Below are 20,254 nucleotides of genomic sequence, written 5' to 3' on the forward strand. Positions count from 1 at the left end.
GTGCGCAGAACTTTTTCTTTTTTGTGAATACAATGTTCATAATAGTTTTACTCATAAGCATTTTTTTAAAACAAAATTAACCCTAAAGCTCATTAAATATTGAATAACCTTTTTTTTTTTTTGAAAGAACAGTATATCCAATAGAATGGAGTATTATTGGCATCAAAAGGGAAACAAGTGCATGGGATTCTAAGGCGTGGTAGGGGTGATGTGAAGTGTGCAGCTCAGGCGGTGTGAAGGTTATGGGGCACAGATGTATTGACAGGTATAAGTCAGTGTGTATTCTGAGCTTGTGCTTTTGGGCTCACAGTAAGTGGAAGGGATTCAAACCTAGTATTACGTCAAAACTTTATTTAAAATTCATTTATTTTCATTGGAAAGGCATATTTACAGAGAGGAGAGACAGAGTTTCCAGCTGCTGCTTCACTGCTCAAATGGCTTTGATGGCTGGAGCTGAGCCAATTCAAAGTCAGGAGTCAGTTGCCTCTTTTGAGTTTCCCACACTGGGAGCAGGGTCCCAAGGAGTTGAACCATCTTCCACTGTTTTCCCAGGCCAGAAATTGGGAAGCTGGATGAGAAGTGGAGCAGCCAGGACACAAACTGGTGCCCATATGGGATGTTGGCCCTTGAATGGAGATTTAGCTCCCTGTTGGTGGCCTAGGAAAGCAATAGAGGATGGCCCAAAGCCCGGGACCCTGCTGCACCTATGTGGGAGACCCAGAAGACACTCCTGGCTTTGGATCGGCTCAGCTAGAGGAGTCAACTAGTGGATGGAAGATATTTCTCTTTGTAGTACCTTCTCTTTGTACATCTGCCTTTCCAACAACAACAACAACAACAAAGAAATCTTAAAAAAAAAAAAATTTCAGGTTAGTTAAGAACTTAACATATTTTTAAGGATCTATTTAGAAGAGATGCACCAATATAACTACTGGAGTATGCTAAACTTAATGATAATGGATTATCCGTAGCACCCTGAGCACTGATAGCACTTGAAAATGTTTCCAAAGGAATCATAGTGTCCAGGGTTTGTGTGTGTGGCTTTTTAATTTTTATTTTTTGGTAGAAACTAGAACTATTTCTAGAATAAAGGACCCGACACTCAAGTTCAACTTTGCACCTGAAACTCCAGTGCCCCGTCTGCCTCCCAGGCCAGCAGCAAACCCGACATGTGGTAAGCACCCTTATTTAAGTCTGCCAATCAATTGACTCTGTAGCAGGAATTTGGGAGTAGGCCAGGATTTTGTTCCAGTGTAAGGAAGCTGGGGTCCTGGGGTGATGGCTGATCCTGCTTCCTTTAGACTTCACAAAGCTCTTGCCATTCCCTGATGATTCTTCGGAAGGTTCTAAGTGAGCTGTGCCTCCTGGGGCGCTGCGCACCCCTGGTTCTATTGGAGACCTCCAGTTGCATCTCATGGAACTCAACAGGTGTAACTCCCATCATACTCATATAATGAGAAAAATTTTTGTGCATTTCACATACACAGTTTTAGGGCATAATGATGCTTCCCACTCTACCCTCCCTTCCTCTCTTACTCCCACCTTCTTTTCTTACTTTAATTTTAATTTTTGCAATAACAAACTTAACCATCCCATAAATAAAGAATTCAACAAGTAGTAAGTAGAAAAAAAGTTGTTCCTCAAGAAAATAGGCAAGGACTATAAACAATAGTAAAATGAAACTCTTAATTTTTTTTTTTTTTTATTTGAGAGACTGATAGAGACGGAGAGAAAATCTTCCATCTGCAAGCTCATTCCCCCAGTGTCCTCCACAGCCAGAGCTACCAGACTGAAACCACAAGTCCAGAATCCAATCCCGGTCTCCTGAATGAGTTGCAGGAATCTGACCACTTGCTGACCTACAGGGTACACATTGAGAGTAAGGCAGGACCGGAACTCACACTCTGCTATGGGATGCGAACCCAGCACCTGCCTCTGGAGTTGATTAAATCATTCAGGGCACAATGACAGAAGCAAGGGATGGAACAGTGGTGACTGGTGGTGACACTTAACATTTCTACCATCTGAAGCATATTGGAAGAATTTCCTATGAAAGATCAACTGTCGGATCCATATTGCTGACTTGTGAGAACCATGAAGTTCTCCAACCTGCTTTAGGCTTGAACCAGAAAGAACCTGCATCATTCCTCCCCCTACCATTGTATAACTGACATGACCATTATACATGTTGACATAAATAGATCGTATGTATAGGTTAATAAAATAGCACCCAGGGACTACGAATTCCCTCAAATTCACACAACGAACATAGAGATTTCCCTGTGGATTGTTCCAGCCGCAGGGAGCACCTGCTGTGTTGAAAGCCTCGGGGACCCTTCTCTCAGGATACTGTCTATCTTGGAAAAGCCTTTGGGATTCCAGAACTTGGCAAATGGGGCATCCCTAGCTCACTGATGGAGGTTGTGTGTGATCCCTCTGGGACCTCCTAGCACCATTTGCCCTCTCTGAAGGTTCAGAATGAGGAATAAGAAGTCTGGCCACTTGGCAGTGCTGTTCCTCCTCATCCTCAGTCCCCAACCCAGGCCTGGGGTTTGGTGAGTGTCGGTGCTTGGGCAAGACAGGCAGGGTTGGGAGGTGAGGGCAGAGTTCCGATTCTAGAGAAGGTTAACTGAAGGGGTCACAGTGACAGAGGAGAGCAAGGAAAGGGAAAGAGAAGACAGGTGAGCTCAGTCTAACTTCCTGTTGAAAAACCCTCTGCAGTCCTTAAGGCCAGACTTCAAACAATCGCAGAGGTAGGAAGAAGTGTGGATTAACACAGCACAATGGGAGCAGCAGGACTGAGCCTGCAGAGAACCAACTGAATACAGGACGTAGAAGAACATAATCCGACTGGGTTCTGTAGGACTTCTGACTTCCGATTATCTTGCTGTAACTGCCATCTGTGTAGGAGAGTATTTCTTTTATTTCTTTTTTTTTCTCCATAGCTAAAACAAATTAATTAAAGCGAAATAATCTTGTTGAGGTGGTTAACTGCAAGCAAAATACCAGATAAATCACTTATGACAAAAAAAAAACTTACACAAGTTGAGGGCAAACTGCATAACCACAGTTCAAGTTCAGTTGAGATTCCTTCATTGCAAGCATATGCCTAGCTTAGAATCTAGCATCTTATTGTCCAGATAAGGGAGCTGGATGGGAAGTGGAGCAGCCAGGATATGAATGGGTGCCCATATGGAATCCTGGCACATGCCAGACGAGGATTTAGCCATGAGGCCATCACATCAGGCCCTCTGTGGTTTCTTCACATGGTTTAATGTTGTGCCTTGTGACAGAGATAGCATGTATGGGCTACTTGCCGTGTAGTCTATTGACTATATAAACAATTTCGGCTATGTACAGAAGTCTACATAAACATGTATTGTGCTTGAATTCTAGCTCTATGATTATCTCGTGGTGTGGTTTTTGACAGCTTAGTAAATTAAGCTAGCAAACTTTATTCATTTTTCTCTGTTTCAATTTTTGCATCTTTAAAGTGTGGATGATTTTCCTATCTCTTAGAATTATTAAGAATTACAAATGCAAAATATCATAAGATTTTTGTGTAGCAAAATAAAGTTTCTAAAAAATGAACTCTAGTTCAATTTTGTGAACTATTTATTCATTAAAAATTAACTTACTAATTATTGGCTTTTATCTTGAGCCAGGATTTAAAATGTATAAATTCTATTTCTGTTCCACTAGAGGTCACCTTTGCATTTATAAAAGGCACACTTGAACCTTTTTTTTTTTTTTCTAATTTCTCACTCTTGAATGAGATTTCCTCATGTATTCCTAAGCATAAGCCGGAGCCTAGCCACACTTTCTCTCTGATGCCATCTCACTGTGTCAGGTATCAGACACCAGCCTCGGGAAGTTCTGCTCTGTGTCCTGAGGCTCTGCTATACATACACAGCATCAAGGAGCTCAGGTCAGACTGGAATCGGGACAGGATTCCTCCAGATACACTTCAGTTCAAGTGACTTTGCATTATTCTTTACACCTGCATGCTTCTTCTGAAGCTTAACTGGGTTTGAGGGAGTCCTGGGCATGGGACAGCAGCATGGAAGACTGTCGGCTGTGGGATCCAACGACTTGCCCTGTGCCAGACTCTAAAGGTAAGTTCTTAGGGAAGGTTACTTTAGATCTCAGCTGCAGGTCAGGGAAAAATGCACATCTTAGAAGACTGGCCTAAGTAAAGCTTCCCCGGACTCGGGTGTGTTTTAGTAATCTGTAATTGTAAATTATTGCATTTTATTGTTTCGACTCACTTTTCTCAGTTTGCTTTTCTTGTTCATAATTAGACTACTTTTATCTGTACACACACAACAGCCAAAAAAAAAAAAATCACATGGACTCAGGAAATACAGTCATTGAAATGAGAATGGCATTTTATGCAGTTTGAAGAGGACTCCAGAGTAATAAAATAGCTGGGACTGGGAACAATGAGTGTGGGGAGTCTTAACTGAAGCCATGAGCACAGATTGTGATAAGCAATGGAGACTTCTTTTTTAGACTGTAAGAAAGGGCAGATTGCAGTGGGTGGAGAACTGTCATACCGTTTGCTCATGTTCAATATGCACAGTTTGCTTTTAGGACTCAGTCTGTTCATCAGATCTCCATGGCTGCATACAACCTCAGTGGCTACAACACAGCACCCTTCACCCTCTCAGGCATCCCTGGACTTGAGCAGCACCATGTCTGGATAAGCATTCCCTTCTGTTTCATCTATATGGTTGCCATCGTGGGCAATAGCATCCTTCTGTATCTCATTGCAGTGGAGCACAGTCTTCATACACCCATGTTCTTTTTCCTCTCTATGCTGGCTGTGACTGACCTGATGTTATCTACCACATGTATCCCCAAAACCCTGACCATCTTCTGGTTTGGTCCCCAGAAAATAAGCTTCGCTGGTTGTCTCACTCAGTTATTCTTTCTGCACTACAGTTTTGTCCTGGACTCAGCTATATTGCTTGCCATGGCATTTGACCGTTACGTGGCCATCTGCTCACCCTTGAGATACACCACTATTCTGACTCACCAGACCATTGCCAAAATTGCTGTGGGAATCTCTCTCCGAAGTTTCTGTGTTTTTGTCCCATGTGTTTTCCTTGTGAATCGGCTACCCTTCTGCAAGACACATATCATCCCTCATACGTACTGTGAGCACATAGGCGTTGCCAGGCTTGCCTGTGCCGACATCTCCATCAATATCTGGTATGGTTTCTGTGTTCCCATCATGACGGTGATCACAGATGTGGTCTTAATCGCCGTCTCCTACACCCTCATTCTCTGTGCTGTCTTTCGTCTGCCCTCCCGAGATGCCCGCCAGAAGGCCCTCGGCACCTGTGGCTCCCATGTCTGTGTCATTCTCATGTTCTATATACCAGCATTTTTCTCCATCCTTGCCCATCGTTTTGGGCATAATGTCCCTCGGACTTTTCACATTATGTTTGCCAACCTCTATGTAATCATCCCACCTGCACTCAACCCCATTGTCTATGGAGTAAAGACCAAGCAGATCCGGGACAAAGTCATTATTCTCCTGTTTCCCAAATTGTCCCAGTGACACGTGCGGAAAGTTCCCAGGTCAAAGACTGAAGCCCAAAGAAAAGACAGATTAGGAAGTTTCTCATGAATAATAATTAGGGTGTTCTTGTCGTCACTAGAAGTCCAATGCGCTATCCATTGCGCAACAGAGCCACCTAATAATTAGGGTGTTTTCTCTCTTAGTTCAGGCAGCAGTCTACTCTGTCCTTCTGCTTGTAGGAAAATAGGTTTTGAGTCTAAGAAATAATGCGCATTTATTTGACTCCTGAAAACAAAAAATATTTAGTTTCTAATCATTGCTCTTAAGTGATCAAAAACTGTTAATGAAAAGAATAATCAATGTATCAGTTTAATTATAAAGCTACTCTGAGTGGTTTAGATCGTTATTTTTTCAGATTTATGTGTGTAGCAATTTCTGCATCATTTTAGGGGCAGAGAATTGTTGGTGTGATGAGTCTGTAAAGCTTTTTGGTTTTCACTTCTTGCCCCTGTCTGCTTTTAGGTGATATCAAGTACAGGTCCACATGTATATGAAGTGCAGACGCAATGTTTAGCAACTAAATGAGTGGAAAATAATCATAACATTATTAAATTAAGATTACAAGTCTTTTTGTCAGGCAAAAGAACAAAAGCATTGCTAAAATCCAAAATTCACTTTTCACTCATGCATGCATGATCTGATCAGGCTTGAAATTTGACCTATGGGAAGCGCTGGGCGTCCCATACCCAACCTTCATGTTTGTAGCCTAACAGAGAAATGACCCCAAGACGAATTGTGTCTATGTTCGTGTGATTCACTGTCTCTTCAATTCCAGTAGGTCTAACTTGGTACTCCAAGTATTACACTTGTGTGCGATAGAGGCAGCCCTCATCCTTGCGGAGCTGGTAGCTCAGAGCGGTAGGAAAACCTCAACCATGCAAATGTTCAAACATAGAGCTTCAGATTAAGTTAGATTTTATTATAGACAGAAGTAAATATCAAAAAATTAAAACAGTTACTTCAGAGAGTGAATATCAGAGAAAATCAATTTTATAGTAGGAGTAGAGGAAAAGTTTTTCTAAAATAAATTACATTTTCACTGAGAAAGAAGAAACCATTGAAGTTATTCAATAAGAGGGTGGGAGGGGTATGATGTAGGCAGAGGGAATAGCACATGTGAAGATTGAGGAAAACGGCATGGTCCGTCTGAGAACTGGGAATAGGCAGAAGTTGGGGTGGGATCTACGTAGAGAGAGTTGCAAAAAGTGTGACTAAACGATAGAAACATAAAGATCATTCTAAGGAGCTAATATTCTGAGTACAATGGGAAGTCAGAGATTTTAAGCAAGGTGAAAACAGACTCCCAGTCCTACTTTCAAACACTACTCACGAACTTACTATTTCTGTTACTATTGAAATGGGGCAGGGTTTCCTGGAGTAAGCACCCGGGCTGTCGTATGCAGTCATCTACAATTGCCCCATTAGCAGCATGAGCAGCTTCCTATGGCCAAGAAAAACCCACCCTTTTCAACTGCCTGAATGAAAGATGAACTCAATCTCAATCAGATGTGATCCAATCAAATGCCTTTCCACAAAACCAAGCAGTTCTTTGAAATAGTATTGACTTTAGCTGTAATTAGATGGGGAACAAAATTAGTCTGTGTAAAATTTTAAAATAGACATAAGACAATTTCCATTTTAATCAGTGAATTGCTTAATCAATTAAGTAGAGTGACAATATTTCAACTTAAGGCCCAGTGTTGTGGCCTAGTGGCTAAATCCTTACCTTGTATCCATCAGGATCTCATATGGGCACTGGTTCATGTCCCAGCTGCTCCACTTCCCATCCAGCTCCCTGCTTGTGGCCTGGGAAGGCAGCAGAGGACATCCCAAAGCCTTGGGACCCTGTACCTGCGTGGGAGACCCAGAAGAAGCTCCTGGCTCCTGGCTTCAGATCGGCTCAACTCCAGCCATTGAGAACGCTTGGGGAGTGAAGCAGTGGGAGAAGATCTTGCTCTCTGTCTCTCCTTCTCTTTGTAAATCCACTTTTCCAAGAAAAAAATAAATCTTAAAAAAAAACACTTGAAAAACTTCAGATTAGACAAATCATCATCAACATGATGGTAATTGTATTCTTGGGATAAGAACTCAGGTTTTAAAAGATTTGATGTGTACTCCTTTATGACACTAAGCAGTGTAGTCAGCTTTCTATTGAAGCACATCTCCCAAATCTTGCTCCTGGAACCACAACGTTTGTGAGCAACTTAATAGTTAGTTGTTGTTCATATGTAAGTCCAATGTATTTTTATGTAAGTGCCAGGTGTTCATACAGGACTCATTAAATTTGTTCATGATCACCTTCTTTCTATACAGTCAACTGTCAAAGAGCAGAATTTTCCCTTTAAGAGAGCAAAGAGTACAGCAAAGACTAAAACCTGGAAAATTCATGTCATAAACCTACTTGTTCTTTTTATACAAATAATGACCTAAGACTACTCATAGTATATCTAACAAGCAGTTATATATTTAACTAGTAGTTTGAATAAATCATTAGTCTTGTAATATTGCAGATAAAAATATGAAGAAAGTTCTTGGGATGCCAGCATCCCATATCGGAGTGTGTGGGTTCAAGTTCCAGTTCAAATTCTGTCCCCACTTACTGCTAATGTGTGTCTTAAAAAGCAGATGATGGTGATGGCTCAAGCAGTCGGATTGCTGTGCCCATGTGGAAGACCCAAACTGAGTAGCTGGCTTTGCTTTTGGATTAACTTGGCACAGCTTCAGCTCTTGTGGGCTTTTGGGAATGAACCAGCAGAAGAAAGCTCCACCTCTGTCTCTGTCTATACTATCATGCTCTTTCTTGCTGTGTTTTTTTAAAAAAAAGAAAATGGAATTATTTTGTTCTGTGTGAAATCAGAAGACAATAAGCCTACAGATGAAGCAAAAACAAAGTGATCAACAATTTTGGAGCCCACCATTCAGGATTATTTTGAATATGCCTGTAGCTAAAATACAGCAGGTATTTTTGGCTATTATATAGCAGATACATCCGATTCAACAAACTCTGGGAAAGTGACTTCGCTATTAGAATTGTTGGATAAGAGCTTTTCTGGCAAAACCTGAGATCTGAACTTTCAGAGATTCTGATAGCCTGTCAATTTTCCCTGAAGGATAGCTTTTACTTACATTGCTTCCACTAATGAGGAAAATAATATTGGAGTTCTGACTTCAGTTGAATTCCCAGTAACAAAAACGTGGGAAAGCTGGATGAAGATGAAAGCAGAGGAAATAGCAAGTGCCAAGACGCTGATATAGGAACAAGAAGAAATTCAGGCTGAAAAATGACATTATTAGAGGTACATATTAGGAAAAGCAACCTGGCTGCAGAATGAAAAACATGATGAAGGAGACAGGAAAAAATAACATGATCTTTTAAGAAATCACTTAACTAACTGAGGCGAGAGCTGATGGAATGGGGCAGTAGAAACAGGAAGAACAGACAGAGGAGAGATTTAAGAGAGAACAGTGCAATTTTACAAAAAGAAAAAAATCCATTTGAGTGATGAGGTGATACTTGCTGAGCTTAGGGACACTGAAGTAAATGCAGTTTTAGGGAAAAAGTGGATGCAATTTGAGACACATTGATTTTAAAGCTAAAGTGAGATATTCATTCACTTTTGAGAAATCTCAAAAAAAAAAAAGAAGTCATTTTGTGTCCATAAGGACATCCTCAGTTCTTCAAGGGAAGTTGAGCATCCAAGACTTGTTCCACACATTTGCCCCAAAGACAGTTTTAAATGACTTTCCAGCTTTCCAGTTTTTCTGTTGACATTCATGTCTACACTGACCTCTGGTGTGTGGGGGAGGGGGGGACATGTACAAATCTACTGCAGAACTTCTCAATACAGATTCAGGGGTTTGCATTCTGTAAAACAGCATTAGAATACTTTATGCTATTAAGTGAGTCATGCAATCCTCTTACTTTTTCTTTTTCTTTTTTTTTTTTTTTTTTGGTAAAGACATGTTTATTTATTTGAAAGGCGGAGAAACAGATATTTTCTTCTACCTGTCTCTTTCTGCTCCCTGAACAGCCATACAGGCTGCAGCTGCTGTGGCGAGAAGCCAGGAGCCAGGAGCTTCTCCCAGGTTTGCCATGTGGATCGCAGGGGCCCAAGCTTTTGGGCCAGCTCCTCTGTTTTCCCAGGTGCTTTAATAGGGAACTCGATGGGAACTAGAGTGACTGGAATTCAAACCAGATGCTCTTATGGTATAACAAGGTGTCGCAGGTGGTCTAACTCACTGGGCCACAGCACTGATCCCAGGGCCTTTTACTTTTAAGAAATAGTGTAGGTTATCAGGCCCAGCACAATGGCTCAGTTGGCTAATCCTCCACTTGCAAGCACTGCGATCCCATTTGGCACCAATTTGTCCTGGCTGTTTCATTTCCCATCCAGCTCCCTGATTATGGAGTCCTTGGGCCTCTGTACACACATGAGAGACCAGGAAGAAGCTCCTGGCTCCTGGTTTCGGATTGGCTCAACTTCAGCTGTTGAGGTCATTTGGGAAGTGAATCAATGATGGCAGATCTTTCTCTTTTAATCTCTTTCTCTCTGTAAATCTGCCTTTCCAATAAAAATAAATCTTAAAAAATGAAATACTCTAGGTTATCAATCTATGCCATGATTCTGCTCCCATCAGATTTTCAGAAGCACCACCCAATTTTGTTTTCCAATTTTCTACTGCTGAGAAGATACTGATGTTATTGCATTTTTTTTAAAATAGAGATTAAGTAATTTGTTTAGAGTCCTTTGATAAATGAGGGCATGAGCTTGGAACCTCAGTAATCTGATTATGGACACTGTTGTGGACCTCGACCGACATGCACCGCTAGGTCATGATCAAATACAAACGTCTCAAAGCAGTGTTAATTCAGACATGGGCAGAGTTAATAGAAGCCTAATTTCCTTCCCTTGAGAGTCAGAGAAGGTGTCATTGTCCCTCAGGTCTTTATCTGCTTCTTCCCCACAGTGAATAGGGACTAAAGAAAACAAATGAGCAGGGCCTGAACCTCACCGGTGTCTTTCTTCCTTTTCACTAAATCATTGTTTGGTGTGTTTGTCTCTTTTGCAGATTTTCTGAGCATCTGTCAGGAAACACACCCTTCTCTTCCTGCTATCTAATTTCCAAGACTAAGTGAGTATTGGCTGTTTGAAGGGGTTTGTTAGGGCTGGGATTTGGAGAGAAAGAGCGATGAGTTTGGGACTTCATATCCTTAGGATCCCCAACTAGGTGCTGTGTGTTTCCTGGGTAATTCTTATTTATCAGGAAGGTCAGGGTTTCCATTTCTGATATCTGTTCTCTGAAGTGGCACTGAAAGGTTGGGATGGAGATACACAGCTGGGTTAAGCACAAGTACTGTCGGTGTTGCTCAGGCAATTTTGGCGTTGAACATGGGACAAGGACTCATAACCCCAATTTAAAGGATACAATTGAATGTGTAGGTTTTCCTAGGAAGTTTCTGCTAGCTTTTATGCATCTATTTCTGTTATCTCTTTACTATGTTGTCTGATTGGTAAGGATAATAGTGATGATATAGGCTGAGTCAAACTTATATGTCTCCTATATTTTGGACGTAGCACTAAAGAATATTTTTTGGGTATGTCTCATTTGATCATAATAATAACTGTAAGAATTAAAAAATATCAGAACTTGGGGAGTATATGGTTAAGATAGCTCCCCCAAATTCACAAGCTAGTTAACTATCAAACCAGGATCTTTTGAAAAAAAAAAGATTTATATACATTTATTGGAAAGGCAGATTAATATAGAGACGGAGATACCAAGCAAAAAATCTTCTGTCCACTGGTTCACTCCACAAGTGGCTGCAACGGCCTGAGCTGATCCAATCTGAAGTCAGGAGCCAAGGATTTCTTCTGGGTCTCCCATGTGGGTGCAGGGTCCCAAGGCTTCCATTACTTTTCCAGATCACAAGCAGGGAGCTGGATGGGAAGTGAAGCATGTAGGAGAAACCCGGTGCCTATATGGGATCCTGGCACATGCAAGGCATGGATTTGACCACTGAGTTATCGCACCAGGCCTGGAGCTAGGATTAAGTCAAATTGTGGAACCTGACTTTCTGGTCCCAGATCATATACTTGTATCAACACTTTTATACAAAGTACTGTGGTCATCCATGTGTAGGTGTGTGTATCTATCATGATACCAAAACCATATTTGATAAATTAGTACTGATCATCTATATTGCCAAATACCTAGCTTATTGTAAAACTTTCCTAAATACTTTCTTCCTCAGTGAGTTCAAATATTTTAGATTCTATATGTAAGTTAGATCATGCAGTATTTGTCTTTTTGTAGCTGGCTTATTTCACTTACAATAGCATCCTTGATTTGTGTTCATACCTTTGCAAATAATGGTATGTCTCCATTTTAAAGGGGATTCTTTTTTAAAAAAATTATTTTTTAATAATCTTAGTTGATTAGGGTACACAGGGTGAAGGGCTACAAGGTTAAAGTGGGTAATACCATTGTTTCCGCACTAAAATTATCATTTTTTCCCTGTATCTGGAGTCAGGGGGGAAACAAAGGGAAAAGCCCCTCCCAGCCTCCCACCCATGCCAGATTCCCAATGTGAGGAGTGCTCCGAATGTCCTGCTCAAGCAGTTTTGATAGTTCAACAGTTCTGAATTGTTGCCAATCTCGCTGTTTCAATCGCATTGAAACCTATTCAGAATCCACTGGCTGACATAGTCTCTTCATGGTTGGGGTTCTGAGACCAGCAGTTCAGATGGAGGGATCTGCAAAGAAACCTCATGTGTCATGATCCCTGATATGATTTTTGTGTGAGTTTGCTAGTACAGGGTCCAACACCCTGCTTTGCATCAATCAGCTTTTGCACATGCTGGTCATTACTATTGCTGGGTCAGTTCTGTTTCCAGCCCTGTCTTCCTCGTGAACCAATGGGTGTTGTAGTCCAGCTTGATCCTACCCACTTCATACTTGGTCCTCACGCAAACCAGTGGGAGCTGCAGCCTAGTTGGGGCAACTCCCCATAACACCCCACCAGGCCTGCTCCCTACCCTGGGACCATGCATGCCAGTATGTACCATAGGCTTGTTCAGTCTGTCTTAAAGGGGATTCTAATTCTAAGACAGCCAGATTGGAAGTGGAGCAACTGGGTCCAGAACTGGTGCTCATATGGGATGCTGGCACTGAAGGCAGATGATTAGCCTGTTGATCTACCATGCTGGTCCCTTAAATTTATTATTGTCTAAAAATCTGTTTTCCTCCTCTGATGTGAGGTTCTCCCACCATATCTAATGTCATCGACTTGTTAGGGAAAAAAAAAACCCTATAAAATACGCTATAGATTGGTTGACATTGTGATTTGTGTGAGGGTAGGATGACAAGCCTGAGAATTACCTTTCTGTTTGTGTGCTCTTGTGTACCTCGAGTGTTTTTGGATCATGATTGTGTGCTGTATACGAGTGTAGAGAAATCCAAAACCTGGGGAAGATTTCTCCCCCACCTCCCATTAGTGCGAATAATGAATAGCTTTGGATAAGCTGAGAGAGAGGTGACTGGCAGAATATGGTTTCAAAATGCTGATACCATATATCATTTGAGAATGTGAGTGATAAAGGACTTTATCAGACCTACAGTTAGCAATCTGTGACTTTTATGGCCCACAGGATAAGAAAAAAAAATGGTGAACAGGCAAAAACCATGGAAGTGCCTGAGCAAGAGAAAACATGCAGATACTCACAGCAAAGGGTACGGAACACGGCTGTGGCCCCTGGTTAAAGTCTGGGCTTTGTTTTGAGGATCCACTCACCTACATGGTGGGGTTAGGCTGGAACAAGGGAGGTGTTTTTACTTTAGATCAGGAAGAGTCAGCAAGGAGAAAGAGTATCTTGCTTCTCTTCTGAGGAGCAAAAGCATGGAGAAATAAAGCCTTGTGTAGGGTTTTAGAAGCTGGATCTACAAAGGAAGTAAGAACAAAGCTGGAGTAGTAGCGATGATAGTCAACCTGAGTTTGACTTTGCCAGGAAAGGAATATTAGATGCTTGCATGCTGCAAAAGCTTCATCTTTATGCTGACCCCAAGAGTCCTTGTCTTCCTGTGTGGTGGGTTGCCTGGATAGGATCAGCTCTTAGAAAGATCCATTCCCAGATGATATATGGCAGGCACAAAATTCAATTGTGAAGCAGTTTGTTTATGTCCTGCTTGGCAAGTGTATATATATAAGAGAGAGTGTACAGGGATATTTTTGCTGTGTCAGATTAAATGTGTAAATATTTTATTGGTACAGATGATTGCATGATTGAATTTGCAACTTTGGTGTGTCAGTGTGTATTGGAGAGCATGTGTCTAACAGAATGTGCATTGATTGTGAATGTGTTTTGAAGTGTACTCTTTTTTTTTTCTTTTTGAAAGGTTTATTTTTATTGGAAAGGCTGATTTACAGAGAGAAGGAGAGACAGAGAGAAAGATCTTTCATTTGTTGATTAACTCTCAAATGACCTCAACAGCTGGGGCTGATGAGTTCATTCAAGTCAGGAGCCAGGGGCTTCTTCCAGGTCTCCCATGCGGGTGCAGGAGCCCAAGGACTTGAACCATCTTACACTGCTTTCTCAGGCCACATGCAGGGAGCTGGATGGGAAGTGGGGCAGCCAGGACAGGAACTGGTGCCTATATGGGATAGATCACTTGGAGTTCGGGGATTAGTCAATTGAGCCATTGTCCCAGCTCTGAAGGGTAATCTTGTCAGAGTTCAAAATATTAGAATATTATACATGTTTATTGTATAGAAGCTGGGAAATTAGTTTTTTTTAATGAAGGAGACAGTGCTCATGAACCTCATCTATTTTCTAATTCAAATTTGGGCTACCCATGTAATCCAAATTAGTATGTGAACTCAGCTAATGTTCACTGAATAAATTATATTTCCAATGGCAATAAAGGGGAACTGATTGCACAAATGTAGGAGTTATGGTCTTCAGGTAGCCCTGAAATGAACAAATGGTTGCCTCTAGTTAGAGGTCAATGTTCCAAACTGATAAGGCAAGTAGATATTAAACAATGGTGTTCATAGAGTCACATAAATGATAATCCACTAACTCAAGGAAAATGGAATTTGTTAACCGTTAGGACAGTGAATATGACAAGATTATAGCCAGTCTGGAAGACTACCTGGAGGAATATAAACTAGCAGGGGTAGCCAAAACAAAGATTCTCTTTGAGTAGGAGCAGTCATCCATGTCAGTGTGTCTTGTTGGGCATGGCTAGGTTGTGCATGCTTCTACTCTCATGATAAATCCAAACATCAAAAGTTGAATTTGCACTTTAGATAATATAAAAGAAACCTATGTAGACACTCTCTTTTGAAGTCAAAAATGATGGATGATTGGAAGGGTGAGTTAGTGACTCTAACTATCTTGTATATTATCCTCAGTCCTCAGGATCTCACATTGTGCCACCCTAGTTTGCTATGACAAGCTTCAACCTGAGCAGCTACAACCCAGGACTCTTCACTCTGGTGGGGATCCCAGGCCTGGAACAATTCCACGTGTGGATTGGGATTCCTTTCTGTGCCATCTACACTGTAGCTGTTATGGGAAACATCATCCTTCTTTACCTTATTGCAGTGGAGCGGAGCCTTCATGAACCCATGTTCATCTTTCTTGCCATGCTGGCCATGACTGACCTCATGTTGTCCACAGCTGGTGTGCCTAAAGCACTCAGCATCTTTTGGCTCGGGGCTCGAGAAATCACATTCACAGGGTGCCTTACACAAATGTTCTTTCTGCACTATAGTTTTGTTTTGGATTCAGCCATTCTGATGGCCATGGCATTTGATCGCTATGTGGCCATCTGTTCTCCCTTGAGATATACCTCCATTTTGACTCCCAAAACCATACTCAAGATTGCTGTTTGTATTTGCTTCCGAAGCTTCTGCACTATTCTGCCTGTTGTATTTTTATTGACTCGCTTGCCTTTCTGCAGGACACGCATCATACCCCACACATACTGTGAGCACATAGGCGTTGCCCGGCTCGCTTGTGCTGATATCTCCATCAACATCTGGTATGGCTTTTGTGTTCCCCTCATGACAGTCTTCTCAGATGTGATTCTCATAGTTGTCTCCTACATTCTCATCCTCTGTGCCGTCTTTCGTCTGCCCTCCCGAGATGCCCGCCAGAAGGCCCTCGGCACCTGTGGTTCCCACGTCTGTGTCATCCTCATGTTCTACACACCAGCCTTTTTCTCCATCCTTGCCCATCGTTTTGGACACAATGTCTCCCGTACTTTCCACATCATTTTTGCCAACCTCTATATTGTTATCCCTCCTGCGCTCAACCCCATTGTCTATGGAGTAAAGACCAAGCAGATCAGAGATAAGGTCATTATGTTGTTTTCTACCAAGGAGAGAGCTTGACGTTCTGTGGGAGCAATGGAAAAGTCAGGATATGTTCCTTGTGTGATTAAGTATAACAAGAACTAAAAAGCTGTCCAAAATAAGAACTGATTGCAATTATTTTTGTGTATCAAGAAAGTGACATGATCCATGGGTTAGTTGTCTCTAAAAACTTCTTGTTGAAAAAAAAAAACCATCTTTGCTTGTAAAATATGGTATTGTACCCGATATGACCTCACAGAAGGGAAAGAAAAGTTGTTATTCTCAATGTAATAAGTCATAAAATATGGAAATTCAGATCTTTAGCTATGACAAGCAAGAAATGTGTGAAGTAGGATTTAAAGAAGATAGGCTAAAATACTAGGATAATTAAGACATATTCCTTTTAGGGTATTAGCATAGATGTTTAATATCTGTTTAGTATCTGTTCTGTTGGGTTTCATGCCGTGGCTGTGGACGGCATGGAGGTGTGAAGAGGACAGCTCCCCTGTTGGCAAGGCTGTGAGGAGCTTCCATCTCTATGGCAATTCCTGGCAGACGTCTCTCCAACCATCTCAATGCAGTTTCACTCCTTTTACATGGACACTCAATCATCCCATTAAAGAATTATGTAATCTATGGAGGCATTGTTGTGTGCCCTTGCGAGATGGCTTGTGCAACTGATGAGAGCTTGGGAGTTAATGTTATTGGTAATGTTTTGGTGTGTGGGCCTTTAACAATTTATAAGAATGAATGCACACAGGAGTACAGTTAAGCCCATGCCTTTTCTGGACACCTTATTACGTGCCTAACTGTTGCTCTGGAATCTGGCCCAGATATGTAGCATGTCTTCTGGGAAATAGCTTGATAAGTATCCTAAAAAATTAATGAAAGAGATGAGAGTATGAGCTGAAACTGCTATGATAATAAATATGGTGACTGTATCTTAAAGGCCAGCCTGTCTTGAGATTTCTTTGGAGTATAGAGACTGTGTCTGTTTCAGCTGCTGTTATAATTTTTTGGCTAAAAGAACTAAAGGATATTTTTATTAATGTTATAGAAATGCTTCTAGTTATTGTTTGATTGTTTATGGGGGTGTAAAGCCCATAGTTATAGAGGCATTTAATGTTTAAAACCTGTATTTGGCTCTTTATGTTTTTTCCCCCTTAGGATATATTTTTCTTGTTAAGTGATAGATAAGTTGTAAAAATAGAAGTATTTGGCCTGGTGTGGTGGCCTAGTGGCTAAAGTCCTCGCCTTGAACATGCCAGGATCCCATATGGGTGCTGATTCTAATCCTGGCAGCCCTGCTCCACTTCCCATCCAGCTCCCTGCTTGTGGCCTGGGAAAGCAGTGGAGGATGGCCCAAAGCCTTGGGACCCTGCACCTGCATGGGAAACCTGGAAGAAGTTCCTGCCTTCGGATTGGCTCAGCACCAGCTGTTGAGCTCACTTGGGGAGTGAACCATAGGACAGATCTTCCTCCTTTCTGTCTCTCCTCCTCTCTGTATGTCTGACTATGCAATAAAAATAAATAAATCTAAAAACAGTGTTTTTCCTTTTAACATATTTTTCCCATTAAATGGTAGGTAGGTTGTAGAAGTAGAAATGTAGTAAGAATGTATTACTGTTTCGTAGGTAACCGCATGCGACTTGGCATTGGAGTCCTGTTACCCAATGGCTGCTAATGAAAAATGAATAATGGCTTGCTTTGAAGCAAATGATTATAGTATTTTACAGAATTATCTTTAAGAGCATCTGTCTAACCATGAAGTAAAAAATATGATAATCAAATGTCTGTGCGTGCCCACTTAGTCTTGAAGTGAAAACAGAACAAGTAAATGTTTGTGCAGAAGCTTCTGATGTGTCTGAATAAATAAAAAGGACAGTTTCTCAAGCTGTTAGTAGAGGGCACCAATGATCGTGTCCATTTTTCTTTTCTTGTTAATTCCACACTCCCTTCTTGAGCTCCGAACGTGGCTGGCACTGGCCTCTGGCATATTCAACTCTAGTTATTAATTCTTTTATACTTTACTGTAATTTCCCATTTTATAATACAATGAAAATTTGCCAGAGCAAGTCTGCTGTAAGTAAGTTCCATATCATTGCTATAATGGAAATTGAAAAGTTAGGATATTGATCAATGCCAGGGCTTTGTTTTGGGGGTTGGGAGAAGAGAGAAACTGAGTTTTAGAAGTTGTTTCAAGTGAACAAAAGTGCTAAAAATCACTAGAGACCTGAAGAGAGGTCTCTAGTGAGGTACCTTTCATAGTACCCACATAAACTTCAAGCCTGCCCACTCCTCAAATTCCTGCAGCAGCCAGGCTGGGCCATGCTGAAGCCTGTACAGCCAGGTATTCTGTCCTGTTCTTCCTTATGGTAACAGGCACCCAATTACTTGAACCATGCCCTGTCGCCTCCCAGAGTGTATATTACGAGGAATTGGGATCAGGAGAAGAGTAGCTGGGACTTGAAGCAGGCTCATAATTGTGGGACACATATCTGAAGTCTTGGCTTGACCACTGTGCACAACGATTGGTAAAACACATTTCACCACACTGGTCAGAGGACACGGGGAGCCTTCTTCTCTTGATTGTGATTCCTTCATGGTAAGAATCAGTTTCAAGGTGTATTTAGTCAGTGGGGAAAGTAATGAGTAAGAGAACACCAGTAAAAAGTAACCACGATAGGATGCACCCAAATTTCATAAGCATTAGAACTGAGAAAATACTATGCTTTGTGACCAAAGAAACATCTCAGAGGCATATTGTATAATATCATAAAATGTGGAAGTTTTCTACTGGGGCTGATGATCCGTGTAGCACTCTAATCCTTTGTCTGTAGTGCCAACATCCCCAATGAGGACTGGTTCAAGTCCTGGCTGCTCTGCTTCCAACCCAGCACCCTGCTAATGTTCTGAGAAAGCAGCAAAGGATAGTCCAAACCCCTGGACTCCTGCATCTACACTGGAGATCTTGAAGCAACTTGGGGTTTTAGAGCAGTAAATGGGAGGTTGTGGCTATTTGGGGAGTGAAATAGTTCTCTCTCTAAAGCTCTTTCAAGTAAAAGTAAATAACAAATTTTAAAAAAAGAATGAACAAAGAGAAAGTGATCTATCCCAATGATTTTCAAATATATCCTTAAGGAGATGGACTCTGATAAATTATATTAAGGTGTACCGCTAGACTTATGTGGAGGGTTTGTTATATATCCACCACATCTTATCTGACCTGTGTAGTGTGTGTGCCAAAGGGTAGAGGGAGAATCTATTTCCAAAAGCAAAGAAAAAAGGGGAAAAAGTTAAGGAAGGAGGAGGGTATGTGGGGAACACAAGCAGAAGGCTATGCTCTTAAATCTGAGTTGTGAAATGCATAAAATTTATTCATGCATATATATATTTATATATGCATATGTATATGCATTTATATATATAAATTAATCAAAAGAATGGAATTCTGTTATTTTGTAAAAGTCATCTATCACTTGTGAAAATATTGAATGCTTGTTGTATTCCAGTTGCTGCTCTTAAGCATTTAAAACTAGGGAGTTGATAATGTAGAAAAAGCTCTGCTTTTCTTTCATGAAAAAGGTTATAGTCCAAGGAAAGTGACAAATAAGTAAAAAGAAAACAAAGAAATGCATTCATTCATTTAAATAGTAACATAAAAATTGAAAAATAACTGAGTGAAGAGGTGGGCTGAAACCAGGCTGGGAGTTCAAGGGCAGAAAGGCAGCAAGGTAAAGGCCCTAGGGCTGCAATGGAGCCCTGAAAAAAGTTAGTGTAGTTGAGACAGTAGGGCAGGGGACAGAAGGGGAGGGATAAAGTGCAGGTCCAGGCCTGAGGCCCTGAAAGGAGCAGAACTCATTCTCAGAAGAGAAGAGTGAAGCCCGCAAAGTGAAAATGACCTTTACAAGGCATGCAGCATTCTGGGGCCGGAATAAAACCTGGGCACTCCTGGTTAAGTGGCATTCTCATGCAACATGGGTTCATGCTTGCGAAAACAGGAAGGTAGGAAAACAGATCCAGGAATAACCAGCCTGTTTTTATTGTTGCTGTGAACTCAGTCACACTTCAAAATTTTTTTTGACAAAAATTTAAGTTGACCAACAATGAATATTTGCATTTGTGGATACAACATCGCAATTACCAAATCATGAGAATAACATGTGTTTCAGTATATGTCTGTATTTTTTTTTTTTCTGGTAGAAGCACTTAAAATTTTTTCCTTTACAGTTTGGAATTGCATGTAATTTTTATCTGAAGTTCTTGTGCTGTCCAGAAGATCACTAGCATTTATTCTTCCTGTCTAAGTA

General features: G+C 41.2%; 2 protein-coding genes across 2 annotated transcripts; both read left to right on the forward strand.

The window, feature by feature from the left end:
- Window positions 1–4,618: 4,618 nt before the first annotated feature.
- On the forward strand, window positions 4,619–5,566 carry LOC121145397 (olfactory receptor 52H1-like). The gene has a single exon (XM_040964204.1). The coding sequence runs from the start codon at window positions 4,619–4,621 to the stop codon at window positions 5,564–5,566; it is 948 nt and encodes a 315-aa protein (XP_040820138.1).
- A 9,449-nt stretch (window positions 5,567–15,015) lies between these two features.
- Window positions 15,016–15,983, forward strand: LOC121145274 (olfactory receptor 52H1). The gene has a single exon (XM_040964002.1). It carries the CDS (start codon window positions 15,036–15,038, stop codon window positions 15,981–15,983), a length of 948 nt encoding a protein of 315 aa, XP_040819936.1. The 5' UTR covers window positions 15,016–15,035.
- The last annotated feature ends 4,271 nt before the right edge of the window (window positions 15,984–20,254 follow it).

Source organism: Ochotona curzoniae, unplaced genomic scaffold (genome assembly GCF_017591425.1).
Source record: "Ochotona curzoniae isolate NIBS_2020 unplaced genomic scaffold, NIBS_Ocur_1.0 scaffold_3223, whole genome shotgun sequence".
Lineage (NCBI taxonomy): Eukaryota > Metazoa > Chordata > Mammalia > Lagomorpha > Ochotonidae > Ochotona > Ochotona curzoniae.